The 25,476-nt window shown below is 34.6% G+C and overlaps 5 protein-coding genes across 10 annotated transcripts; all 5 read right to left on the bottom strand.

Annotated features, from left to right (window-relative positions):
- Nucleotides 1–527: 527 nt before the first annotated feature.
- LOC114163827 (Ribophorin I) lies at nt 528–4,798 on the bottom strand. Its single transcript, XM_028048179.2, has 10 exons — nt 4,559–4,798; nt 4,065–4,109; nt 3,015–3,652; nt 2,788–2,935; nt 2,523–2,699; nt 2,018–2,086; nt 1,838–1,927; nt 1,295–1,453; nt 986–1,210; nt 528–906 (listed from the first exon to the last, which is right to left on the bottom strand). The coding sequence occupies exons 1-10, from the start codon at nt 4,670–4,672 to the stop codon at nt 715–717; spliced, it is 1,857 nt and encodes a 618-aa protein (XP_027903980.2). The 5' UTR covers nt 4,673–4,798; the 3' UTR covers nt 528–714.
- LOC114164302 (peptidyl-prolyl cis-trans isomerase FKBP18, chloroplastic-like) lies at nt 4,689–7,805 on the bottom strand. 2 transcript variants are annotated; one of them, XM_085666524.1, is made up of 6 exons: nt 7,514–7,805; nt 7,291–7,361; nt 7,112–7,198; nt 6,839–6,988; nt 6,662–6,721; nt 4,689–4,828 (listed from the first exon to the last, which is right to left on the bottom strand). In XM_085666524.1, the coding sequence occupies exons 1-6, from the start codon at nt 7,767–7,769 to the stop codon at nt 4,826–4,828; spliced, it is 627 nt and encodes a 208-aa protein (XP_085522650.1). In that variant the 5' UTR covers nt 7,770–7,805; the 3' UTR covers nt 4,689–4,825. The 2 variants fall into 2 exon arrangements, with proteins under 2 accessions (XP_085522650.1, XP_027904714.1); XM_028048913.2 differs by lacking the exon at nt 4,689–4,828 and adding an exon at nt 6,239–6,400 and having other exon boundaries at nt 7,514–7,804.
- Nucleotides 7,806–7,957: 152 nt separating this feature from the next.
- LOC114163223 (MLO-like protein 9) lies at nt 7,958–12,421 on the bottom strand. The gene is made up of 16 exons (XM_028047401.2): nt 12,293–12,421; nt 11,417–11,848; nt 11,265–11,322; nt 10,817–11,175; nt 10,360–10,476; nt 10,208–10,265; nt 10,014–10,102; nt 9,782–9,856; nt 9,606–9,694; nt 9,410–9,459; nt 9,287–9,327; nt 9,024–9,197; nt 8,872–8,907; nt 8,719–8,786; nt 8,517–8,577; nt 7,958–8,429 (listed from the first exon to the last, which is right to left on the bottom strand). The coding sequence occupies exons 2-16, from the start codon at nt 11,543–11,545 to the stop codon at nt 8,160–8,162; spliced, it is 1,674 nt and encodes a 557-aa protein (XP_027903202.1). The 5' UTR covers nt 11,546–11,848; nt 12,293–12,421; the 3' UTR covers nt 7,958–8,159.
- On the bottom strand, nt 12,420–18,602 carry LOC114163222 (DHHC-type zinc finger family protein). Of its 3 annotated transcripts, none has more exons than XM_028047399.2 (10): nt 18,282–18,602; nt 17,262–17,375; nt 17,018–17,138; nt 16,182–16,390; nt 15,617–15,685; nt 15,089–15,160; nt 14,840–14,968; nt 14,261–14,341; nt 13,992–14,198; nt 12,420–13,603 (listed from the first exon to the last, which is right to left on the bottom strand). In XM_028047399.2, the coding sequence occupies exons 1-10, from the start codon at nt 18,324–18,326 to the stop codon at nt 12,686–12,688; spliced, it is 1,965 nt and encodes a 654-aa protein (XP_027903200.2). In that variant the 5' UTR covers nt 18,327–18,602; the 3' UTR covers nt 12,420–12,685. The 3 variants fall into 3 exon arrangements, with proteins under 3 accessions (XP_027903200.2, XP_027903201.2, XP_085522649.1); XM_028047400.2 differs by having other exon boundaries at nt 16,182–16,369; nt 18,282–18,601; XM_085666523.1 differs by lacking the exon at nt 18,282–18,602 and having other exon boundaries at nt 17,018–17,150.
- Nucleotides 18,603–21,522: 2,920 nt separating this feature from the next.
- On the bottom strand, nt 21,523–25,057 carry LOC114164286 (MLO protein homolog 1-like). Of its 3 annotated transcripts, XM_028048893.2 has the most exons (14): nt 24,660–25,056; nt 24,501–24,558; nt 24,188–24,411; nt 23,993–24,109; nt 23,854–23,914; nt 23,675–23,760; nt 23,523–23,597; nt 23,342–23,430; nt 23,194–23,243; nt 23,034–23,074; nt 22,735–22,908; nt 22,540–22,575; nt 22,334–22,462; nt 21,524–22,022 (listed from the first exon to the last, which is right to left on the bottom strand). In XM_028048893.2, exons 1-14 carry the CDS (start codon nt 24,786–24,788, stop codon nt 21,654–21,656), a joined length of 1,638 nt encoding a protein of 545 aa, XP_027904694.1. In that variant the 5' UTR covers nt 24,789–25,056; the 3' UTR covers nt 21,524–21,653. The 3 variants fall into 3 exon arrangements, with proteins under 3 accessions (XP_027904693.1, XP_027904695.1, XP_027904694.1); XM_028048892.2 differs by having other exon boundaries at nt 21,523–22,022; nt 23,993–24,411; nt 24,660–25,057; XM_028048894.2 differs by having other exon boundaries at nt 21,523–22,022; nt 23,993–24,349; nt 24,660–24,738.
- Nucleotides 25,058–25,476: the final 419 nt, after the last annotated feature.

The raw sequence follows: 25,476 nt of genomic DNA, 5'->3' as shown, positions 1-25,476 counted from the left end.
TTAATCAACACCTCTTTGAGGTTTTCTTTTCTTGAAAACAACAACTCCAATTTTAACCATTTGTTTCACGACTGTTGCTCGGGTGGAAAAAGTCGATAGGCCTTCCACAGTAAAACGATGGCTTCGTGACCACTGGATATTTTTCTTTTCTTTCTTTTTTGTTTATTTAACTCTTTCTTCCCTTTTACGTGTGTCTAGGAGTATTAAAAGATGACCAACACTGCTTATTCGGAGATGGTTTCGCATTTCATATTTAAAAAAGACTTTTACTTTTCAAAATCCAATTCAAAGTCCCATGAACACGATTTTAATAATGAATGAAATCGTGTAACTGAGAACTTAGCATATGACTCCTAATAAATTTAAATTTAAAACCTGTCCATTCTCGTAATTTTTACTTAAAATTCACCAGGAGTGTAAAAATAATCTCATTTAGAAGTGTATGTAATCCATGTTTTCCCTTAGGTATAGATAAATACGGATATAAAATTAGCGATAATTAAGATCGAGATCCATAGTCAATCATATATACGCTAACTGTTCCATAAATTACTGGTAGACGATAGTCTGCAAAAAAAATTCCGAACCACAGAAGTATCACTAATCTCTTTGCAATTATCAAACCGCAACAAAATTCTGACCTAAAATAAAGTAAAACAAGGTCAAAATGGGGGCATATTATCATATCTGGAGCAGCATAGTCAGAGTCACCTATCATATCTCATCAATAAAGTCCATAAGATCATCAACCTCCCGTCTCAAAGCAGTAATTTTCTGCTGATAAGAAGCAATCCGATTCTCAATTTCCCTTCCACTTGACTTCTTCTCATAGCCGTCTACAACGGTAGTGTGTTTCACTACAAGTTTCTCCTGCAACTCTCTCTCCTTGGTGACAAGTTCCTCCACCTGAAAACAAAAATATAGATTCTGTAACTATAAATCGAGATAGAAAATAATCCATAGAAGAAAACATTTATAAGATAACCTTTGGTAATATTTGAGCAGCTTGTGGACAAGATTGCAAAAATGTCAATGGTTGCTTCAACTCTTTAGAGAGCTCTTTCAATGAGCTATCTACTGATTTGCGAGTTGCTTTACAGGCTTGAACGTCTCCCGTCCTAGAAAGATCATGCAATGACGCTTCTAGCTTGTCATGTGCTGTTAAGCAACGGCTAATGATACCGTGGATCAGCTGAGTAGTTGCTTGCACCTGCATAGCGAAACACAAGGGTACAATATAAGTACTACATTCTATTGCACATACTGGATTTTATACATGATACAAGTTGAATACCTCGTCCCACTGGAGCTTTGCCAAATAAGATGCAGAAGATTTGGAGATTGATATATCTGCATGTGAGTAGACAATGCAAGCAATAAACAGAAAGAAAAACCCAGAGATCAACATGAAAGGCTCCCTGAGCATAGAAAGACTGTTGAACTTATAGTAGACCTGCAATACAAAAATGACAATAATAGTATACCTAATCAATTTCAGAAGGGAAACAAATATTGTACACTAAGTAATCGAGTCATAATTTTCCGTGTCCCTAGTTTTTGTCTCTATCCGATGGTGTTATACTTGATAATACAATGAAAGCAAGTCATACGTAAATTGACAAAAAAATCCCATTATAAATATATTGGCAGTGAGAACCAATTCAATAAGGCGACCAGCAGTCAATGAAATTTATGGATATTAATTTCTCTCGTAAAGAAAAATTATGAAAATATCACCCTTGAAAGCATGACCTTTACGAAGTTGAAAATGCATACTGTGTTTTTGGTGGCTACAATGTTAGCACTTTTAGCTTTATTAAAGATGTAACAGCAATACCTGGAAATGCTCATTATGCTCAGGGACAACATTGTTCTTCTCCAGAACAACAACAGGTCTACCAACAATATCTAAGTGAGAAATTTTCGTCTGCAACAATTACATGGAAGGAATATAAAGCCCAATCAAGGAATGGAAAAGCTATGATTTGGTGGAAGATACCAATATAGCAAGCAATACCTCCTGCCATTCTTTCACAGGAAATGGAGCAGATACTGAAATGTCCTTAGAACCCTCTGGCAAAACAACCTGGAATTTACAAGCATTAGGTAGATGTAATTGTAATTCAATTTGACAATACTACAACAAAAAGATAACTGAAAGAGAGTATGGAATATTGCAAAAAAGATTAATTTTTGGTAAAAATATTTCCACTTTAGGATCAATTAACTATTCACACAGTCACATGTCAATAAGTGGTTACTTGTTAACAACTCAGGTAACGATTGATTAAAATTCACAATTATATTATCACACGACTGTGATACAGTCATATTCAGATAAAGAAATTTGTTTTTTCCCTGGTATATACGTCCTCCTCCCTAAAAAAGGTAAAAGTGAAATGTGGTGTTGCACAAGTCACACTAACAAATTCTCCATCCAAAGATCACCTTCCGAGTTTCCAACCGACAAAAATGAAAAGCAAAGAAATACATATTGGGAAAGATAAAATAAACTCGGTCACCTTCACAAAAAGAGTGTCAATGACCAACTCGTAGATAGGGGCACCAAAAGAGATATTAAGGAAGCGTTTTCCATCCAATCCAAATAAGAAGTCCTGAAGTGGCAAGCCATATCCAATAGTAAAGGTAGTTTTCCAGCCACCAAACATAGGGTACCTAGGTTCAATCTCCAGTTCCGTCTGTGATTTTTAAAGAATCGTTAGTTTAGGTAAATGCTTTTTAAAAAGTATTTCACAGTACAATTTTGTCAAATGCAAAAGTATTCACCTTTTTTGAATCACCCCACAAACTAGAAGTGGAAATGTTGCCAATTTCATCCCTGTAATACACTGAATGAGCTCTTGGTGGCAGCTTGGCAACAAGACGCCTAAAAGCTGATGCACCCCTTAAATAAGGCCTGGTCTGATAGTCAAGCCTGTGAGAGGAAACAAACTATTATGACAAGCCAAATTAATGAAACAATCAAAAACTCAGAATAAATGAAAGAAGGATACCTGGAAAATTCTCCTTTGCTCTGAGCACCAGCATGAATAATATCGTAATGTTCTGTGATCTGTACATTGCCCCAATGGGAAATTTCAATCTCTCGCACTAACTCTTTAGCAACAGCAAAAGGTAGGTTATTCTCATAGTGAATAACTATTGGTAAATATGAGAAAGGGGGAATATTCTCATATGGACCATATTTTAATTCAGATCCCTGAAGTTTAGCGTTTTCTAGTTTTGAATATGACTCTATTCTTGCATCAGGCAGCTTAAGAGTGAGTGATTGTGCCTTGACAGCATACGGAGAGAGATAGTGCGCACTCTCTTGAAACAGTAGAAGTTGGACGTCACCCTGGTTGATTTTCTCCGGAAATGGTTGCAATATGTGGGTAAAAACAGCCAAGACATCTAAAGTCAAACTATGTTCCTTCCCAAGCCCCTTTGGTAAAGATACGGAGTAAATTGTCAAGGCAGGAGGTACATCATTAGGTTGGACAGCTTTAACGGGTAAACCAACACCAGAAGATGTTTTTGCTTTTCCCTTCCCTTCGCTAACTATTGCTTTCAAGTATGCCAAGTGTTTTGCGTGGTTTTCAGGAAAGGACAGCAAAATCTCAGATACAACATCAGATCCCGTGTTCTCCACCTGCAAAAAAATGGACAGGAAGGGTGTCATGAAGTGAAGATGATAGGAAAGAGAAGTATATTAGAATATGAAAGGAGATAAGATTTGGTAACTGGAAGGCTAAGAGAAATTATATTTGTTTAGCGACTTCAACTTCAACAGTACTTTTTTCTTTCAAATTTAGAAGGAAAAAGATTCACATCCAAAATCCATTTATTATTTAGTCTAAATTTCTAAACTATAGTGCACGTTATGTTTCTTCCAGAAGTTAAGTTGTCATTTACCCACCTACCATACAGTTCAGCTGAAATGAAAAACATTAATAAGGTAAATTTCAGTGTTTTTGATACAACTAGAACGAAAACTCTCACAGAAAACTCAAGAAATTAAAATAAATAGATGAAGGAAAGAAAATGAATGATTCTTTTAGCACCTTTAGCGAAGTGGCGATGCGCACAATTTGTGATGTCAGATCAATCTGCAAACACAAAAAAATCGACAGAAGAAGCATACAGCACAATTATTAGATACAGAGAACTGAACATTTACAGACACGGGAGAAAACAAGCAGTTCGGAATCCTGAATCCATAGAATTCTACAAAGGAAATTAAGGACCAAGCAAGTAGATGAAGTCAGTCATGTGTCGCGATGTATTCTTGTGATTCTGCGTCAGCGAGTGTAAACCGTGTTTTCTATTACATAACCGACGTGAAACATATGCATACATTGAACATAATAGAGGCAATAGATATATAAATAATGTAGATCGGAGGAAATTTGATCGGTTATGTGAAACAGAAACCCTTGGGAGTGCAATAGAATGGCGTGTGCATATTGTGATGTGCTGCGAAGAAAAGAGAATGCGCAATCGATGCAAGATCGAAACCCTAAAAGGAGAAGAGAAAAGGGAATGAGAGGAGACTTACACGACGGTCAACCTTGGCGAGGATCAGATCCGAAGCAGAGAACACAGGCGAAAACAGAAAGGCAAATGCAAAGAGAAGCGGAAACAGATTCGACCTCATCATGTCTCTTTTCATTGTTTTCTTCGTCTTCGTCTTCTTCTTCTTCAGCCACTGCTGCTGCTTCAACTCATTCGCTGCGCTTGGGACCAAACAGACCACAAGACTTTGATGTGTTGTTCTTGTTCAATTCAACTGTAAGAGAGTAATTTACCACTCTGCACTCTCTCTCTACTGTTAATAAAAATAATAATTAAAAAGTAATATTGAGAATCTGAATAAAACCATTATTAAATTTTATTGCCATAAACACGAGTTTACCAAATTAAAATTTTGGTAAGACATGATAACAAATTACATAAAATAAAATGGTTTTTATATTCAACAGCACAAATATTATAAATGAAGATAAATGTTTATCTATATAACTAATTTATACTTAATAATAAATAATATAATGGAATTTTTTTTTGAAATATAAATATTATATTATAATTAAAATTTAGGATCAGACCAACCTTTTATATTTCCAAAAATTACTTATATTAAATTGTACTTTTTCACATCTAACATTTAGTAACCATGTTACTTAATCATTATACTCCGTTAATGTGGAATTAATGGTATTGGCATGTTAATAATATTCACAGTGTCACTTCTCAATGCGTTTATCTACAGATATATTGGTAGAGTTTTACATGTCAATCTTATCCATTACAGATTGAGACTTAAAAATCAAAATAAAATATTTACTAGATGATGAGTACCAAAGACACTTTAAATTTTTTCTTTAATAAAATTTAGTACGCCTTCTTTTTTCATATTGCCTATAAAAGAAATTATAAAAATTTAATTTAAACTCTTGAAAAAAATATTTATTTGTATTCGTTTAGTGCTAAAGAAACAGATTATATATTGAAAATAAAAAATGTATTTAAGTCCAATTTTTTTTATGACATCAATTTTACCGCAGGACAACTTTGAAAGTGGCAAAGCCTTTTTTAACTCTAAAATTAATAATAAATAAATATTGCCAATATATAGCATTTATTTTAAAGTTCTGATCTGATAGATAATTTACACGGTATATAGATAATTTCTCATAAATAATAAAACAATAGAACTTTAGCACATAAGCTGTCATATTAGACTAACATTCATGAATGGATTCGAAAAAATTAATCAATGCATAAAAAATTACTGAATTTGATTTTAATACTTGAAAAACTACTCACGTAATTTTCTTGCATTTTACTACTCGTTTAGAAGAGAAGGTCATACTTCAAAAGTGAAATTAACGGTTAATTTATCCATCAATATGAAATCTAATGCTAGGCTCTTCTGCAGAAAAAAGCTTTTATACAAAAATAATTCAATTATACGAAAGATCAAGTTTAAAATTGCAGAGGATGAGTCCCACTACAGTTTCAAAAGAAAAAGTATACAGCTTCTCGCTCTATTAAAAACTATTACAGGGAAAAGAAAATGAGTGAACATGGAATTTTGAAATTAGAATGAGTGAGAAAGCTTAGAAATTTGTGTTTGTAAAAATAATTTTTTCTTTATTTTCTCTTTCATATTGCAAAAAAAATATTCTTTCTTCTCTACCTTATTTCCTCTGTTGTCACAATGGGTAAAAGACAATGATAAAAAAGGTTATTGAGAATAAAATAGCCGCAAGCCTCATAAAATACATATTGTGAAGTTAAATATCAACAGCTTCAAAGAATGGAGTGAAGCTCACTCTGATCTTCAGGTAGCTACAACTTGCAGAAGCTCAACATTTAGTTCAAATGTAGCTCCAGGCTGCAACATCATAAACAACTTGTAGGCTAATCATTTTCATTAAACATTGTACTTGGTTGGGTATAAGCTAGAAACTATAAGTGTTTTTGAAGGTCTCTTTTGGTGGATTTTGGGATAGAGAAACTCACACACACACATCTACATAATTTTTCTAAATGTATAAATTAACTTTAATTTATAAAACAACCATTGTCCAGAAAGATATTTGATTCATAAGAGAAGATTAATTAAAGAAGTAAGAAAAGCATGAGGGGGAATTACCGGAATCTCGTTCATTCCCTTTTGTCCATAACCATTTTCAGGAGGAACAATAACAGTTCGCTGCAGCCATTAAAAGTGACAACATAAAAATAAATGACACAAGATAAAGTATATAGAAGTTTTAGATGAATGAATGAGTAGAACAAAAGAGGAAGCATAGAATGATGTTAGAGTTACCTTTCCACCAACTCGCATTCCCTCCACTATTGTATACATGGCAGGTGGGGGTTTGGGTGCTGCTTGAGCAGAGAATAAACCATTTGGATTATCAACAAATTCACGTTTTCTTTCCTTTCCGGGAGGAGCTCCCACCCTGAATTCGTATGGCTTTAAGAGAAGGAAGGAAGCACGCACGCATCAGCAGCACCACCAAGTAAAGTACAGTAACGGTGATAAATTTGAGATGACTTTGCAGACAAAATATAGAAAGAGAAAAAAAGGTTAGAAAACCTGAGCAATGATACGATTTCCCGCTAGGAGTTTAGATTCGCGACTGGATACAGCAGTGATCCCGCGATATAAGCAATCAAAGTGGACCTGTCAGCGACAACTAGAAACGAAAAGTAAACAAGAAATAGAAAAGCAAAATGAGAGGTTGATTGAGACATGCAAAAGCTCACAAAGTGTACCTGAACGATTTTTCCTTTTTCAGCTACTGGACCTTTGCCCTCAATCAAATCATAGTATTTCAATCCATCAGCTGAGTTAAACATCACAATTAAACATCACATTTAGGATAAACTGAACTTCTTGTTGGCTGATTAAGTATAACTAACTACAATTAAACTTCGTTTGGCGAAACAGATAGAGATTTGAAAGAAAATTGACGGAAATAGAAAAAGAGGAACTAACGAGTAGTGAGGTATTCCTCTTGGGGAATTGTTTTCTTGTTGCGTCTGGCCTCCGCCGGCGGAGAGAGCAAAAGGAAGGTGAACGGCAACGATGAAATGAGAATCGCCGTGGATCTTCTGGAACCAGAAACTGAGAGTGGCATGGCGATTTTCGTTGGCCTGATTCGCTTTGAATTTGAATGCATTGTACCTCCATAATCAATGCTCCAATTTTTTGAATTAGAAGCGCAAGCGCAAGAAGACGAACTCATTGCCATTACTCTTTCTCTCTCTCGCGCCACATGCTATGCTTTTTCTTTAGCCCATTATCCACTCTTCATTTCTCCCGGGAGATAAAATTACCCATTTGCCCTTTTCTATATTTCTGGCGATTAATTTACTGAGTTAATGTGTAGTGTAACATTTTGATTTTAAGCAATAGATTTAGTTGTTAAACAGGGAAGAATTGCGCTAACACACTTAAAATACATATTTTGATATACATATTTTGATACATGGTGTGTGAGAATTTTATAAATCTACAGTATAACGAATACAATTATACAATTATACAATAACTAATTCTATTTAACCTATGTCAAACAAAGCTTTGGCATGATGATGCACTGTAGTGTTTTTAATTACATTGCAGCAGATTTCGACACGTGTCACGGTCCACTTAGAAGGTCTCGTTTATCATAGGATTCGTTATCAACGCTGCTGACGATGGTGGCGGTCTGAGAAGCCATTTCCGTGTCTCTCTGTGGCGGTGGGTGCGGCGAAGAATGTTCCGGCGTATGATCTCCCGGGCTCCCACCCAACGTTCGAGTTTCGTGGCGTCCTTTTGACGTTTTCTTCTTCAGAGCATTCTTATGCCACTGTTTCAGCGCCCTCGATGTTTGGTCATCAAATATTGACTTCTTCATCGTCGACCCCATCTGGAACAAATTCAATCACCACACACAGTTACTTCTCCTTCCACACCCAAAATAACATTTTTCATATCAACTATGTAGTGAATGCACCTGAGTAACCAGTGCGTAGAGTGGAAGTGTCACATAACTGCAAACCACTTGAGCTCCCAGCCTGCACCAAATTTGAGGTTAAATTATTTAGTATGTGTTGTAAATTCAAGATGTTACATAAAGGAATATGTTCGTTATGTTCGTTCTGTTCGTTCTGTTCGTTCTGTTGAGTGATGTAGTGTTAAATGGGACGGAGACTTACCCAAGAGCTACTCTGACGATCATGAGTTTATCATCCTCGTAAAAGCAAGATGCCCAACCAAATTCATACTGCGCCAGAAGGAAGTGATTTAAAGTTTGTAGAATCAAACAAATGGTGAGAAGAAGAGAATTGGAATTATGTAGTGTTTATTACCCATGTCCACCAGAAGTATGTCAGCTCAAAAGCATTCTGGAAATGATAAACCAAGCATCAAGTAGTGAGAAATTCTTCGAATATTCAGGATCTCAGAAATTCTTTGAAGATACTAAAAAAGGAAGTGATAAAAAAAAGTGAAGGGTGAGTACCTGAAAGAGGACGTAATGGATGAGATAAAGAACTAACTGAGGCCATGCAAACCAAAAATACTTGTCAGACACTTGCACCAGAGGGATCCCCTGCACTACAGCGTGCCTTTCTTTTATGTCAAGTGCCATTCGAGTAATAATTGCTTGAAGTTTTGTTCCAACAGCCAGAATCACCTTCAAGTTAATCAATCATTAGTCTCATTGTTTTTCATCTAAACTGAAACGAACACAATTGACAGTGAAGATAAGATATGTCTGCTAACCAATAGAGGAAGAAAAGACACCCAAAAAGAAGCATGCCATCCTGAAAAGTAGTGAGCAATTTCTTTCAGTAAGAATTTCAGTGCAAAACAGGGAAGCTATTGATAATTAGGTGAGAGACAAACCATGGACATTCACGAGCAAGAATAACACCACTGATCCCCAAAGAATCGGACTGCCAAAAGAACATGTGTAACCATTAGAAGAAACCAAAGATTAAGGGATTCAGGAATAAAGTATCCTCCTAACATCATATGACTCCACGAGGCTAAATTACTGTAACACAAAAAACCAAAGTCATGGCGAACTTGTCAAAATTACCTGATTCCTACAACTACCTTAAAGTCATCTTCTAATGACCTCTTGATATATTTTTGAAAATCGAACTTACTTCCTGGTGCTAAATGGACCTGCAAAGTGAAGGGGGGCATTATCAGTTAATAAAAAAGACAACATTGCAGGCGTAATAGTGATGTTGCACAGTGAAAATTACTAACAGAAACAAATCCATGTCTCATGGTCAAGTAGTCAGCCCTACGAACAGATCTGAAAAATTGTCGAAAGAAGCATACCTGAAAATTGATCAACAACATATATTTGCAAGTGAATTAAAGCAGGACATGAAACGACTAATAAATCGTGATGTTAATATCACATATTTTTGGTGATTCCTTCTATAAACTAGCAATCTAGTATATGAAAAAAGAGTTGGCAGTGATAATTGCTTACAAAATAGAAGGAAACTGGTGTTTTAGTCCAGAAACTGCTGTGATCCCTCACAAATGATGTCTCGTGAGTAAGTCTGAATCTTCTAGGATCTGAACAGATATTACACATCCAATTCAGAATGTTCAAATTATGAAGAATTAGTACTAATGAAACTTGAAGCCGCAATAAGTTATTAACGATTCATTGCTTTGTACCATTCAAGGCATTTTCATCCACGATATGGTCCTCCTCCCATGCCTTCCACCCACGAATCTGTCAGAAGAAAAAAAAGGCTTTACCATACATACAATGAAAAACTGATTCCTCCATTAGTTTACCTATTGTTGATTCCTGAATCAATACCAACCTTTGCTCTTCCAAGGGTCATTGTTATGGCACTGTATATCACATGGAAGACAGCCAAGAAAAATATAAAAATGTGTAACTGATGCAACCCGCTCACTGATATAAGAGGCATGTACCCCTACACAACCAACATTCAGTAGCATGAGCTTTTCACAAACTTGAGAGATCTGCCCCAAATGGGACAATTGCAACAACGACTCTTATGTGGAGCAATCAGAAGCTTCACTACAAGTGAAAGTATCAAAAATGCTATTCTAATACCATCACTATACAATGCCCGTACTTAACTCAAAAATGGGGTTTAAAGCATTTTAGGCGCATAGAGTTTTGTTTAAACTTATTCAGGGTTTCAACTTCAAGATTAAACATGCAACTAAAGTTATCTCTTACAAGTAATTTTATCTATCAAAAGAAAGATTGTCTTATCCTTTATTAAAAGAAATTGAAGAGTTGAGTACCGGTTTACAACTCATGCCTCCACCACCACCTGATAGAACTCTACGATCGTATGAAAAAAGTCTGCGACGATGGCCACCTCCTTCGGCCGCCTCACCGCCTCCTTCAGCTTCACCGCCCCCCTCATCTGTCTTAGGTTCAATTCCATGTTCGGTTGCACTACCCCCAAGTTCAGTTGCAGCGCCAGCTCCGTGATCGGTTGCGGCACCCGCTCCGTGTTCAGCTGCTGCACCCCCTCCACGTTGTTCAGGGGGAAGACATGGTAGCATTGTGTGTGCATACTTTTGGGGAATACACACTTTGGAAATGTAGTTTTGACCAAACGTTAAAAGTAAAGAAATAAATCCCAAAACCATAAGCTCTGCATGCCAACAAACAAACAAGAATTCATTACTGATGAGGACGAACAGAAAAACAGAGGAGAACTTTCCTATTAATGAGGTTGCTCACCGGCTTTAATCTTTTCAAGAGCTTCTAGCAACGCATGTTTCTTTTTTTCTTCAAACACCTGAAACCAATAAAAAGGATATTTGTTATCGTTATCACCCATCATGATAGAGGAATCGTGAACAAAAAAATATGCATTGTTGTTATGGTAGTACCGCTGCGAATTTGTGTATGATTTTTTCCAACATTATAGAAATGATGACGATGATTGCACAAACCGCAGCGACAGCCCATGTAGGCGTGAGATCTAGCTCCCTGTTGTCACCGCCTCCTCCTCCCGCCATACGTATTCAATTACTGAATTGTTGGGAAGAAAAAGTTCGCGACGGTGATGATTGATAATGCGTTTGTGGTGTGCAGAGTTAAAATTCAATGATGAGAGGGGTTGTTGAAGATGAAATTGGGAAGAAGAAGGTCATCGTGTTCTTGGAAGTGTTTTGGTACGTTGTTGCGCATGCATGCAACATTCTAACAACTATCCCAAATGTATGGAGAGGAACAACTCAGGATTACACCCATATGTTGCCATCCAATTTTATTCTTCTTCTAACTTCCTCCCCCGCCTCTAGTTTTTTAATAATATATACCTACAAATTGCGATCAATCAAAACTTTCACACAAAACAGAAAAAACAAAATTGGTGGATAATGTCTGTGTTCTACGTGAAATTACATACTCCCCCACCAAAATATAATTAACATTGCTTAATTTAAATTTGAATAGTTGAAAATGAAAATAATAATATTTCTACTTATTATTATTAGTAGTAAACTTTTAATTTAACATGACCCAAAAACTTAAATACCTCTATTAAAATGTTTGGAAAGATTTTACTGTTAATGAAGTAATGTGGAACAATATTAATTATAACATATATTAACAAAGAGGGCAGACGATTACAGTACTTAGAAAACCATTGCTCATGCCAAATGTTCTTGTGTCCATGACAAAAAAAAAAAAAAAAGAGTGCACTGTCACCTTTTACCTAAATAAAACAGAAAATCTAGAGTAACTCAATTTAAGTAGTTTACCGCTATCTTTACATCGATTTCCTCTTCGCTTTATTGACCAACGTAACTACTTTCTGAGAAAAAAAATGGTTAATAATCAACATAAATCGTTTCATAAAACAAAAACCAGTAAAAAGACAAAACGTGCTGATTTGAGAAATAAAATGTTCTTCATATCCACGTTCGAATTAATACTTGAAATGCAATGAAGGTGAACAAATATATTTGTACAGAAAAGGGTGGTGATCCATTAGTCTGTACAGATGGAAAGACGAATGCTCAGTCATACCTGGGAAACAAGTCAAATGACGGACAACTAAAAGCGCAAGATAACATGTTTGGAGAATTTCTTTAAAATTAAAAAAAGATCAGAAATAGTTGCCGTAACAAATTAATGGTCAAGAAGTGAGGCAATTAGGGGAACTTATTTTGCTGGGAATAACCAGGAACAAACACAGGAAGCTGGCCACCTCTATGTGATCTACCTTGCTGAAAATCCCTTAATGTAGAATCTCTATCAGGAATACCAGCTACTGAACTGCTAAGTCTTGTTCCCGTATTTGGCTGTTCATTCACAACGGGACTGCCAAAAAATATGGATCGACCAGTGTACAATAACTCTGTTCCAGGAATCTGGGAACTGCCAGGACCTCTTGATGAAGATGAAGATGACACAAAGCGTCCGGCAGCTTGGTCCCAAAACACTGACGATCTTCTATTATCTGAAACAGCTAAGCTGTTGCTTCTCATTGGGACGCGTGCCACATTTTCTTGAACTGGATTCGTGTTCCCCTCACTTTCTTTGGCTGATGACGGAGACTGATTTCCTGATGGTTGTTGATACATGGGGTTGAAATGGTCTCTGTTCAAACTCGGCTTCTGCATTGGTGAAGGAGTAAGGTTTGAGACTTGTGGACTGCTGAAGTTGCTCATACTGTGATGACATGATGCATCCATATCATCCTTGCTTGCTTGGCTAGGAGCGTATGAGCTCTTGGAAGGAGATAACCTTGATGTCCCCGCTGTGTCATATTTGTTCTGAAATCCTTGATTGCTAATTGGGCTGCTTCTTCCACTCACATTGCTGCTGGATAAATGATCGACATCATATCCATGAGGTCGAGAACTAATTGGACGTAGCACAGACGATGATGCTCTAGCTTTAGCAGCTGCCTTAGTTGCCTCATTAGAATCCAATTTCGCAAGTTTCCATGCACTGATCCGAACAGGGCGCTGGTTCAACTTTTTCCCTTTGTCAGGTAGTTGTTGTACTGCATCTGGATCAACAGTGGATGGTAGCCGTCCAGGCTCCAAATGTGGTATAATTTCATCCTGCTTATCCAAGATCAGAGTTAATCGACGTAAAACAAGAACTTAATTTATTTCAGAAACTAGGAATAAGCATAGTAGCTGTTGTGACAGTTTTTATTTGGCATGCTTTAAACAATGCACCACTCGTGTCTTCAACTGTTCAACTCTAGCAGTTTTTTATTTCTAACCTCGGAAATGCATAATTACTAAAAAATATAGAACATGCTGTTCCGAAGTATAAGGGCTTCCTCTATTAAAGTGTTATGTCATACTGTGTCTTGCAAATGTCAACTCTCCTCTCCTATCTATCACCATAATTGTCTGTATTTAATGTTGATAAATGAGTGATACATCTTTCAAAGAAATTGCTGGTCATATGGTTCAGGCAATTAGACAGAGATGGCAGTACCGGGTGATCCATAAAGATCCTTGGAGGTGTGCACCAGGCCCCTTTGTACTGCAAACTCATTCCAACGGAGCTTCTTCCACTCATTGCAGTGACGGCTGAACTAGTGGGAGATGATGGTAGACTCTGTTGTTCACCTCCATCAACAGAAGGACCAGGTGGTTCACTTAGAGTTCTCATGGCAACAACATACTCGTAAGTTGTGATACCCTGTGAAAGAAAATGTCAACTTCGAATATACACATCAATAGAAGGAAAGTTCGTGAATATACCTTCCGTATCAGGATCATATGGAAAAAGAATAATTCTCCCAAAGGCACAGTTGCAAGGAATGAAACTGCCGTGCATATGGCCTGTTAAAGGTTGGAAAATTATGTAAAACAGCAATTCAAAGTTTATTGAAGTTAAAATAACGACGAAGAAAATCTTGGTTAAACATCATCATTTGGGAACAATCAACCGCTCAATTAGTTAATGTTGTTCAAAGACCAATCCGGAATACTAAACAACAGAAGAACTGATTATTTAAAATAAAGATTTTCAGAGATTCAGTTGAATGTTTTATATCAAAAAACACATTATATACAATAGAGAAGTCAAAATGCATAATTTGATATTTATGCCAAATAAGGGCTCACATCAGTTGACAGAACCCAGGGTTTTAAATTACACGAGACATGCGTCAATAGAAATTGCACATGAAAAACTATATTGAATGCCCGTACAAGGCTCATTATGCACCATTACTGCAAATAGAACTCATTAGAAATACAAAAGTAGCAGGTCAGGTAAAGTTTATTTCAGTCTATCCTATATAAAAACAGAGAATTAAAAAGAGAGAGCAAAGGTACCACTATGGTAGCAAATGGGACCCTGGAGAATCCAGCTCCAAGTTTTTCAGCTATCTGGTGCTCTGTACCTTTCTTATCAACAAAGCATCTGACAAGCACTGCAATCCCAACTCCACATTCAACAATAAGCTGTGACATGCGTGAGCATTAAGTAAGAAAAACAAGTTCTAATCTGGAAGGTTTCTTCTATATAAAACAGACAAAAGGGGATAGAACAAGATTCAAGAAGAGCATATTTATGCAACTTACCCAAACAAGGCTCACTGCCATAAGACACACAAACGTGATGTAATTCTTCTTTCCAACACAATTGTTCAACCACTGAATAAAACAAAGGAAGTAGATGATAATGAATATTTGAAGAACCTAATGGTTAAAAGAAGGAAAATGAGCAAGACAAGTTTACGGCTGCTCACATCTCAAGTCCCAAACATAACAAAGCTATAGTAAACTTCTAGATAATTCGATTGTCAAAATCCAGTCTGTATTGCAGCTTCCAAGTATTACAGGCAAAATAACATTTAAGAAAACAACTGTCATTGGAGACGATCAAACAAGTAATCACTCTCAATGGAGTGAAGAGGGGACAAATCATTTCTGAAAGGAACACTAATAAGTGTGTGCAAAAGTGAGAATTTAAAAGATTGACCTGATTACTTTTATCAACATTATTTTATTGTTATGACAGAAGACCTATACCTCAGACAAGACACTACAAAATTGAGTATTTAAAATAGCCAATAACCGACTTAAGGTGGGATTAAAAGCACAGATTACCCGACAATGATGATCAAATCCATCAACACATTTGTCACAACTTCGACAATGCTTACTGAACTTCCGCACCTGCAAAATTTAACTAAAAAGACGTAAGTATATGGTGGTTTGTCAATATTATGGTGAGACATGTAAAGGAGAGAACTCTACACCTAGACATTTTAAAATATAAAAACGAGAAACAAAGTGAAGTCAAGATGCTATTTTATAATTATTCACGAAAACAAAAAATATTAAAACAAAATATTTTCTCAAATCAAAGAGACACTGATTTACTGTTGATTGAAAAGGGCTTTGGTTGTTTTTTGAATAAATATGAAGCATCAGGAAAGTGACACACACACACACATATATATAACAGAAGATTTTCCTGTTTTGTCTATAACCATGGCAGTTTTGGGAAATAAAATTTGGATTCATCCGCTTAGATTTCCATTGCATTCTAGAAAACCATGTTAGAATTTTCTTTCTCTATTTTCCCTGCAATACTCGGTTTTCTCCATTTGACTTTATTTGAAGCAGTATGGAAAAACATAATAATATTTTTCAAAAAGCTTGCGTCAACCTCAGCATTGCACAAAGTGCAGAACAAAGCATCCTCTTCTCCAGATTGCTGCTGTGGAATGCTATCTTCATTACTGCAGCAGTCTTCTCTAACAAGAAAACCACAAAAGAAACACCCAACTTTCGAGCACCAATTTGAATTATGCCGATCAGACATTCCTTCACCCTTTAGTCCTATCTTGCTGGGTTCTGCAATAGGAGATGCAGATCCTAAATAAAAAATCAAGTTACAGTGAAATTGCTATTAAAGGGATAGTAAATCATCAATGGCTGACAACATATCCCAATATATTCCCAATAAGTATTGCTGTCAAATCAATTAAGATAATAAATTCATGACAATCTGTCTGCATATGCCATATAGGAGGTAACAAACGAAGTGTTTGCATATTCATAATTTCAAAGAACAAGTAAAAATCTAAATGAACGGTTCTACCAAACCTACAAAAACGCTTAAATAAATCTGTTTCAACTGATATAGGATATGTGTGCAGACATTAAGATGTAACACACCATAGTCCAAAAATGTCACTGCTGCATAATTAAATTCGGAGCAGTTCTTTCAATTTGGTGGTCCGCCTCTGCTTTATAAAACCAGAAATATACTAAATTTATGACAACCCGTTATGATGAATCATGATTTCAATCTTGTTGAAAAAATGATACAACAACACAGATAGGATGAATTGCATGGGTTGAACTACACAAAAGAGAATATATTTATAACGAGAATAAATACAATATATAATCTACCCCATTCCTATACATTATTTCTAACAAATCTGATCACAAGAATAAACCAAAAATCAATAAATGCCTTAGCATTGAAAGTCCAACCTGCCAACTCTTCATCATGTTTTGATCTATTCTTCGACGACTTGTCACAGTCAACCGTTACACCCTGATCAGCAGGATCAATGGCAGTGCATCGAACATAAAGAAAGAACACAGAGAGTGCCTGCATTCAAAACTTAAATACAAGTTAATGAAGGAATATTGAACACCCTATTTTAGAATGAATCTCCCATATGGTAGACACAAGAGTGGGGGGAGAGCGGAGAAGATTCAGAGTATTGCTTACCAGTAAAGAGTAAACACCAATAGCCACATATTCATAGATGTCCTTTCCAAGAAAAGGGGCAAAGAATGCATAATATGCAATAGACAGTAAGAAAAATACTGTTATAGCCACGACCTGTTCATAAATCAAAAAGCAGTGAGAAAAGGCTCAGTGAGAATATAGAAACCTTCAATTCTAAAAAACAAGAAACTAGAACAACAGTTGGCATTTTTCAGCATTGTCAAAGAATTTAGGCAAAAATATGATTCTAGTCCTTCAAAATACTTCCTTCAAAAATAATATGTTTTAGTCCCTGGAGTGTTAGTCCCTCATCAGGGATGTGTTGCTCTTAAATAATAAATACAAAAAAATTATTAAATTTTTGGAAGACAAAAACCCAAACATTTTTAGATGTGTTACGGTTAAAGTGGAGACAAAAAAACTATTTTACCAAAGAAATTATCAGACACTAAAGAATATGCCGAAGGATCGTGGTCTAATATTAGTAGTAGTGTTGTTCCATCTACAAGTTGACTCATAAATTTATCTTTCTGCAGATGACGATAATATGATAACACAAGATTCGTAACAAGAAATGATGAAGTAAAAAAACGCTAAAGTAATTGACGTGGCTTCCACACTGAAAAAAAAAAATCTTAGGTAAACGGATATTCGAGTGCGAAAACAGAATCCCCCAGAAAGTGAGAGGTAAAAGGAGTGGACACGACATATACGACAAAATGCATGAGATTCCGCATAAAACTAGAACACGAATTAACGGCGGAAAACAAAATAAACCATAGAGAAAAAGATGCGGTAGAGTGGGATAAAACAGGAAAGAGTCAAAGAAGAAAGAGGTAAACGAGAAAGTGGGAAAAGGTAGAAGACGATGGAAAATTGGAGGAAAGTTTGAAGAAAAGGCCTATCAGAAACTGAGGAAAAAACAAAACAAACAGAAAACAAAGTAGCACAGGAATGAGAAGACAATTGCGTTGCGGCATTGAAAATACAGTGTGGTGTGGAGTGAGAGTGAGAATGTACCTGGAAAGTGTGAAAAGGAAGCTCCCATCCATGACGCCTAGCCATGACCGAGTGAGAAGTCTCTCTAACGAACTACGAAATCAGAAGCATTTGCACAGAAAAGAAGCATCTGCCACACCCTTCACACTTGTTCTCTAATCACGCAAAGTGGAAACCGATTTGGAATGACAGAAGAAGAAGAAGTTGTATGAAAATTCTTAGGCTAGGGTTTGGCAAGTCAAATTCAAGAAGAAGAGAAGAAGAGAGAGAAAGAGAGTTAGAGAGAGAAAGAGAAAAAGGTAAGAGGTTGTTGGGTGATGTGAGAGTGCCAAGAGACAAGCCAGAATAAAGTCACTCACTCTCCCACTATTGTATTGCATTATTATATTATATTATTATATTAAAAATAAATAAATAAATTAGGGAAATATCGCTTTTATTTTATTTATTTATATTTATATATTATATATTATACACTCACCGTTGCTACTCTGAAAACTGGACCCCATTCTATTAATTTCACTGTTTCGCTCCAACTCCTTTTTAAATATTTAAATTTGTGTCTTTCATTAAAAGAGAAAATGATAACTCATAGTATTTGTTAATAGCAATTCAAACAACTAAGGATATTTTGATAAAAGAGTAAATGTAGAAAATTTGATAGAAAATGAAATTTCAAAATTTAAAATTCAAAAATATGGTATGATTTAAACATGAATAATATTATTTTTTATGATTAATATTAACATTTTAAATAAAATCTCTCAGTTATATTTTTTAATCTTCAAAACTCAAACTCTGGTAACTGAATTAATATAATATCTCTGTGTCCATTTGTTGAAGGAAAAAATATTCAAATAATAGTAATTGTACATTAAAAAAGTTAGTAGGTGCTGCATAATCACCTGTATGCATTAATTATCAATAAAAAAATTAGGTTTCTTATCTTTTAATGTGACAGTTATAATTATAATAATTAAATGTATAACATGTAGGTGTATTTTTTTTTATATTATTTACTAATATTGCATTTCCTTGTAATTAAATTTCAGTATCTTTTGAGATGAAGATCCTATTTAATAATTAAAAAGTTATGAAGAAATAATATATCAAAAATGTAAATTCCAACAAAAATAAGGGTAAAAGTGACATTTCATTCCAACTTTGCCTGCTTTGATTATTTTTTTTTCACATACATGTGATGAAATTTCCATGTAAACCCACAAAATTTGTTCTGTTTAAATTAAGTTTAGCCTTCGATTATAAAATTGATTTATTATGTTCATGTTAACAATGACACAGGTTAAATAATGTGAAAAATTATTTTATAATTTTTATTAAATATTTATTAGCCTCGCATATTTAGATTTTAAAATATTTCGAAAAATTATCATAGTACGTACAATGATTTTTATGTCAACAAATATTTCAATAACATTAATTTTAAGATAAAAAATCAAATTAATACAAAAAAAAAGGAGTCCACTTATATATTTAAAGACAGAAATATATTCTTAAAGGGCTAACAAAAATATCTTATTAGTTTTAGAGATTAAAAGACCAAATTTAAATTTAATAGTCAAAAAAAATCAATTTTATCATTTTCCTATAGAATAATAGACTTATGTTATGTGGTCATAAATTATTGATGTTGGGTGTCAAATATTTACATGTGAAATGATAGTTCATCAATCAATTCTCATAAAATAAAGTTTGACTTCCACAAAATCCCTATTCAGAGGCCACTGCTACGTTTCCACCTAATACTGTGTTTTTGTCTGATACATTTGTTGTTCTATGGAAACACATGATGTTTTTTGAGTTAATAATAACTATTATATTTTATATTTATGATATGATAATTTTTTTTTAAAAGTGAAGAAGAAATTTTACACAGTAATGATGATTCTGATTTAACACAATGCAACAGCAAACATTTTTTTATATTTTATATATAACTATAAAAAAATACTCACAGAATATATTTTTTACTTTATTTAGTGAAATACTTTGTTGACTGTCTTTCTATAATTACTTTATTAATTTGCGAGAAACAGTGGTTTATTTATTTTGTTGTTGAATAATTAATTATTTATGTGCCGTCTTCACATAAAACATGGCAATGATTTGGAATCTTCCAACTAATGATTTTTTTTTTTGTGTGGAAGCGATTCCTTGGGAAGTTAGTGTGATATGAAAGCGACAAAAGCAATAGCGTGAGAGAGTTAGCAAAGTCTAATAACATTTGGTATAAGAAAAAGAAAAAAGAAAGTAAAAAAAAATGTAAAGCACTGATTTGACTTACCAACCACAATTGGATTATTGAATGTTTTTTATGAGAAATAGGTCATAGGAAACCTACTTTCACTCTCTTTGGCAGGGAAAACAAAATTCTAAAATTATTTGGTACATGACGAGAAAAATTAAAAAAAATTAAAAAGAAATTAGTTGAAAATGATATTTTAATTTATTATTTTTTATCTATTTTTAATGTATTAATTTAATTATGATTAGATTTTTTATTTTTCTTTCTTTTCATATCTGAAGAGTTGCAAAAATGTATAACGTCGACAGAAAAAAATATATTTAAGAGTATTTCTTATGTTTTACAAAAATTATACAAATATCCCTTAAATTTGAAAGATATTATACACGTACTCCTGTTCTTTTAACACAATTTACAATAACGCCTATTTTATTTTGCAAAACTAACCCACAATATTTCAAATATGGACCACAAATAGTTTTGAAAAAATATTATCAAATAAAACATCTAAGTTATAAAAATCGCCATCATGCACATAAAACAAATCATTTTAAAGAAGATTTCACTTAAAAAATAACTATTGAAAAAGTTAATAGGGTTTGCAGGAAAAATAGATGGTGTAACTCAAACCTTAAAAATTAGAGGGTTCTAAAAGGAAGAGAGTGGGATATTGTTCTTTAAAACATTTTTTTTTCTCAAAAATATTTTTTCTTTTTCATTAAAATATAATTTAAATAATAAAGATTTTAACATAATTTTTGTACAGTCAATTCTAACCAAACACTCGTATATCTTTTTTAAATTATTTTTACATGTCTAGTATTCTTTAAATATTAATTTCTCTATTTATATTTTTTACATTACTATATAAACAAAAAAAAAATGGTGTTGCAAAACAGAAACTTCTGTTAAATGTAAACTCAATATGTTTGGGTAGTGATTACATTAGTTGTATTATGTAGCTTGAGTTATAACTATTATCATTTGAATCTGAATCTCTCAATTGAAAGCTACAACAGTATCTGAATATTAATCATGTTCATTATCTTAAACACAGCTTCTTTAGTTGCTATTACTCGTTAATTCTGCAGATACAATCACACAAGTCCTTTCAAAATTGTTCATTGTTAATTAAAGCTGACAAAGGAAAAATCGACATTGTGAGGTTCTCCATTTCTTGGAGCTTGTCGTGTCTGTGTTATTTCATTCAGTTGGTGTGATGACAGTTCTGTGTCAGACAAGTCAGTTTCAGATTGGTATGATCGTGGAGAATAGAGAACACTATCTGTGTCTGTTTGGTTAGGCTTGTACTTGTGAAGTAAATGTATTGGTGATGTTCCTTGGCTTGGTGTTGCTTCACCACTCATTGTTCCTGAAGGAACATCTACCCCTGCTTTTCTCATCAACTTTCTCTTGTCTTTTGCCACCTTTTGCCATTTCTTTAGTGCCTTTGCAGTTTGCTCTTCAAAAATTGCTTTTTTCATGTGAGATCCCATCTACAAGTCAAAACACACCATTAAGATTGACTTTTAAGACTAAATTCAATCCCACAAAACCGATTTGTAAGGTAAAGTTTGCACCCTATTACACCTCCCTCACGCCTACATTTCGTGCGTGGGACTAGAAATGAATGGATGATCCGCTAGCGGTCTAATATCGGATAAAACAAAATGTCTAAGAAAGCTTGCAGAGATAGACTCTATTTATATATTATGAATTGGTTTTATTTCTAGTGTACGTGTAACTTCCAGCAATATAATTAATGCTTAATCCGTAATTTTGTAGCAATTAGTTTGAAACTGTTCACCTGTGTTACTAGGGAGTAGAGAGGAAATGTAATGTAACTGCACACGATTTGCAAGGCTATCCCAAGGAAAACCCTTGTCAGTATCAGCGGCAAGTTTTCATGGAAGCAAGATGTGATCTTGAATTCATACTGCAATTTTGAAAACATCATTAAAAACAACGAAGTACTCTGAGTTTGAAAACACCATGGTTATGCATGCTACTTACCCACGACCACAGGAAAAAGGCTATTTGGAATGCATTCTGCAGAACAGAACAACAGATAAATAACACACGTCACAAGAGAAATTGTTTGTTTCATAGTCATGGACTGTCATAAAAATTGAAAATCTCTGTTATATGACATAATGTCAGTAATTTTTCTGGTAAATTTATGTTATATACAGACACACAAGTATTGACCTCGAATAAGGTAAAGTGGATTAAGAAGGTAATCCACTGGGGCCGATTAAACCAAAAATACTTGTTGTTAGGCTCTACAATAGGGACCCCTCTGACAATTGTGGTCCGATCTTGAATTTCTTGGGCCATTTCCATGATTATAAGTTCAAGCTTGGTTCCCACTAATAGAAGTATCTGTCAAAAGCAATGAAGTTCAAGGGATGTTAGTTAGCATCATTAATTTTCTTTCGAGGTTGATAATAACAATAATAATGACGATAATTATTACAAACTTTTCAATAACAAGTTTCCTTAATTACCACTAGCGGCGCTAATGATAGCCAGGTGAGAGTGTACCATTCTGCAGCAATAAACAAAACAAAACAAAACAAAGTCAAGAACTTCAATAACAACACGGTTTTGAGCATTGCGTGTGTGAGTTGGAGACTTAAAAGAGAGGACCGAGAAGAGAAAACTTACTGTAAACGTTCACCAGCATAAAGACGATAGCGAAAGCCCATAACGGAATACTGCAAAACAAGAACTGATATGGTAAGAAAAAACCAAAATTGTGTCGTGAGATTATTAATGCGTTGCAGATTTTTGAGGTTTGATGATTGATTGATACCTTATACCCACAACCACTTTAAAGTCGTCCTCCATCGATCTTTTAATGTATTTTTGAAAGTCAAATTTGCTATTGGGAGCAAAATGTGCCTGCGTTTGTCAAAGTTTTTCTCACCAACTCAATTAATTCAAAACAGTAACATCATTTATTTAAGGTACACAAGTAAAACTTTGGCACCCACGTTAATAAATCCATGCCGCATGGTCATGTAATCCACCTTAGTGACAGACGCAAAGAATTGCCTGAAGAATGCTACCTACAACAACAAATTACAAAATATCTTTTGGGTACTATTTTTCTTCATGCGGAACCATAACAGTGAATGAAACTCACAATCCATCGAATTCCTGGCATCCTAGACCAACCAGAGTGACGCCTAACAAACGATGTTTGATGCGCAAACCTGAACCTCGAAGGATCTGCCATCAAACCTCATTTTATTTGTGCGGTTCAATTAGTTTTAAAGTTCGATTCTTAACGTAATATACTGACAGAATCATAGTTTAAGTTACCATTTGTAAATTGATACTCGAGAGAGGATGTTTCAGCTTCCCAAGCTTTCCATTTCTTCATCTATAATAGAGCAATGCCATTTTCGTTATCCCTTTCTTTTTTGGAAACAAATTAGGTAGAATGGACCCAGAAACTTACTTTTGCTCGGGCTAGTACCATGGTCATTACGCTGTAGAATATGTGAAAAACAGCGAGGACGAAGATAAATATGTGCAACTGGTGCACCCCGGATTGAGAAATCAACGACACTTTACCCTGATTTCTCACAATAAAGATAGTTAATAATAATGAGTGAAAAAAAGGAGTACCATAAAAGGTGATGATGTTCCTCACTTTCTGTGAGCAATAGTCACCACCAGAAGACGCAGTTGCTAAAACTCGACGCTCCTCAAAGTAAAGTAACTTCCTTCCGCCATTTGAATCATCTGGGTTCTTTGACGCTTCAACCTTCTTGCATGGAAGCATGATATCACCAGCTGATGCAGGGATGCATATCTTTGCAATGTATTGTGTACCAAAAGTAAGTAACAGGGATATAAATCCTAATAACATTAATTCTGCAAACAAACAAAAATCAACAAATGTATATATATGTGTGTATCTGTAGCATCAAAATTTGAATTCACATCGGTCTGATTCTCTTCACCTGCTTTTATTTTCTCCAAGGCTTCACTCATGGCTTTCTTATGTCGTTTCTTAAACCACTGTGATGTGAATTAACGCATAACTTGGTCACAACACAATCCAATCCAATTTCTCAGTAGCAGTTTATAGTATATAAAAAGTAAAAAAAAAAAAAATGAACCTTTTCAAGTAAATGGATTCCATGTTCGATTAACACAGAGAGAATGACGAAGACTGAGCAAACAGCAGCCACTGCCCATGTGGGTGTTTCCTGCAACGTTCTTTCTCCGCCAGAAGCTCCACCGGCCATTCTCTCTGACAACAAAAATTTTCTGGGACAAGCTTAGTTTACAACATAAAATTAATATTAATAATCATTAATTAAGTTAAGCAGAGTGTATTTATTGGTATAATTGAAGTTGTGGAGAACGATGTTTTGTCATGTGCTTCAATGGTTTATCCGCCCAGAACGTAACGGTATTACTGTTGCAGGAACTACGCAGTTTCCTCGTAGAAGACAGAACATGATTAATTAACTAATAAACATAATATATAATAATAACGTTAAAGCCGGCCCTGGAAGATTATGCGTGGAGTTTTATTCTCGATCGATTCTTAGTGATGAACAATTCTTGATCGCATTAAGTGAAGACGAGTGGGATCTTAGGACACACTGATCAAATAATAAAACATGTTAGTGTAATTAAAATAATGTGTTCGTAGTTTTCATAAATAAAAATTAAATCAGTTAAACGAGCTAATTTCTTGATTAAATTTAACTAATATTAACAGTTTAAATTTGGTTAAAGTCATATATTACAAATTTGTATGCCTTTTTTGGCTGGGACAATTTATTATAAGGATGAATTTGAGTTGATATATGAGAATTACACGTGTTTATTAAAGATTATGATGGACAGAGTGAGAAAATCATGTGTTGAAGGGAAAGAATATGAGAAATGTTGTGAAGTTGTGAAGAATGTTGGTGAATTACATTT

This window comes from Vigna unguiculata, chromosome 9 (genome assembly GCF_037176805.1).
Source record: "Vigna unguiculata cultivar grain cowpea cultivar isolate G323 ecotype 2 chromosome 9, ASM3717680v1, whole genome shotgun sequence".
NCBI lineage: Eukaryota > Viridiplantae > Streptophyta > Magnoliopsida > Fabales > Fabaceae > Vigna > Vigna unguiculata.
This window is presented reverse-complemented; position numbering and strand designations above follow the sequence as displayed.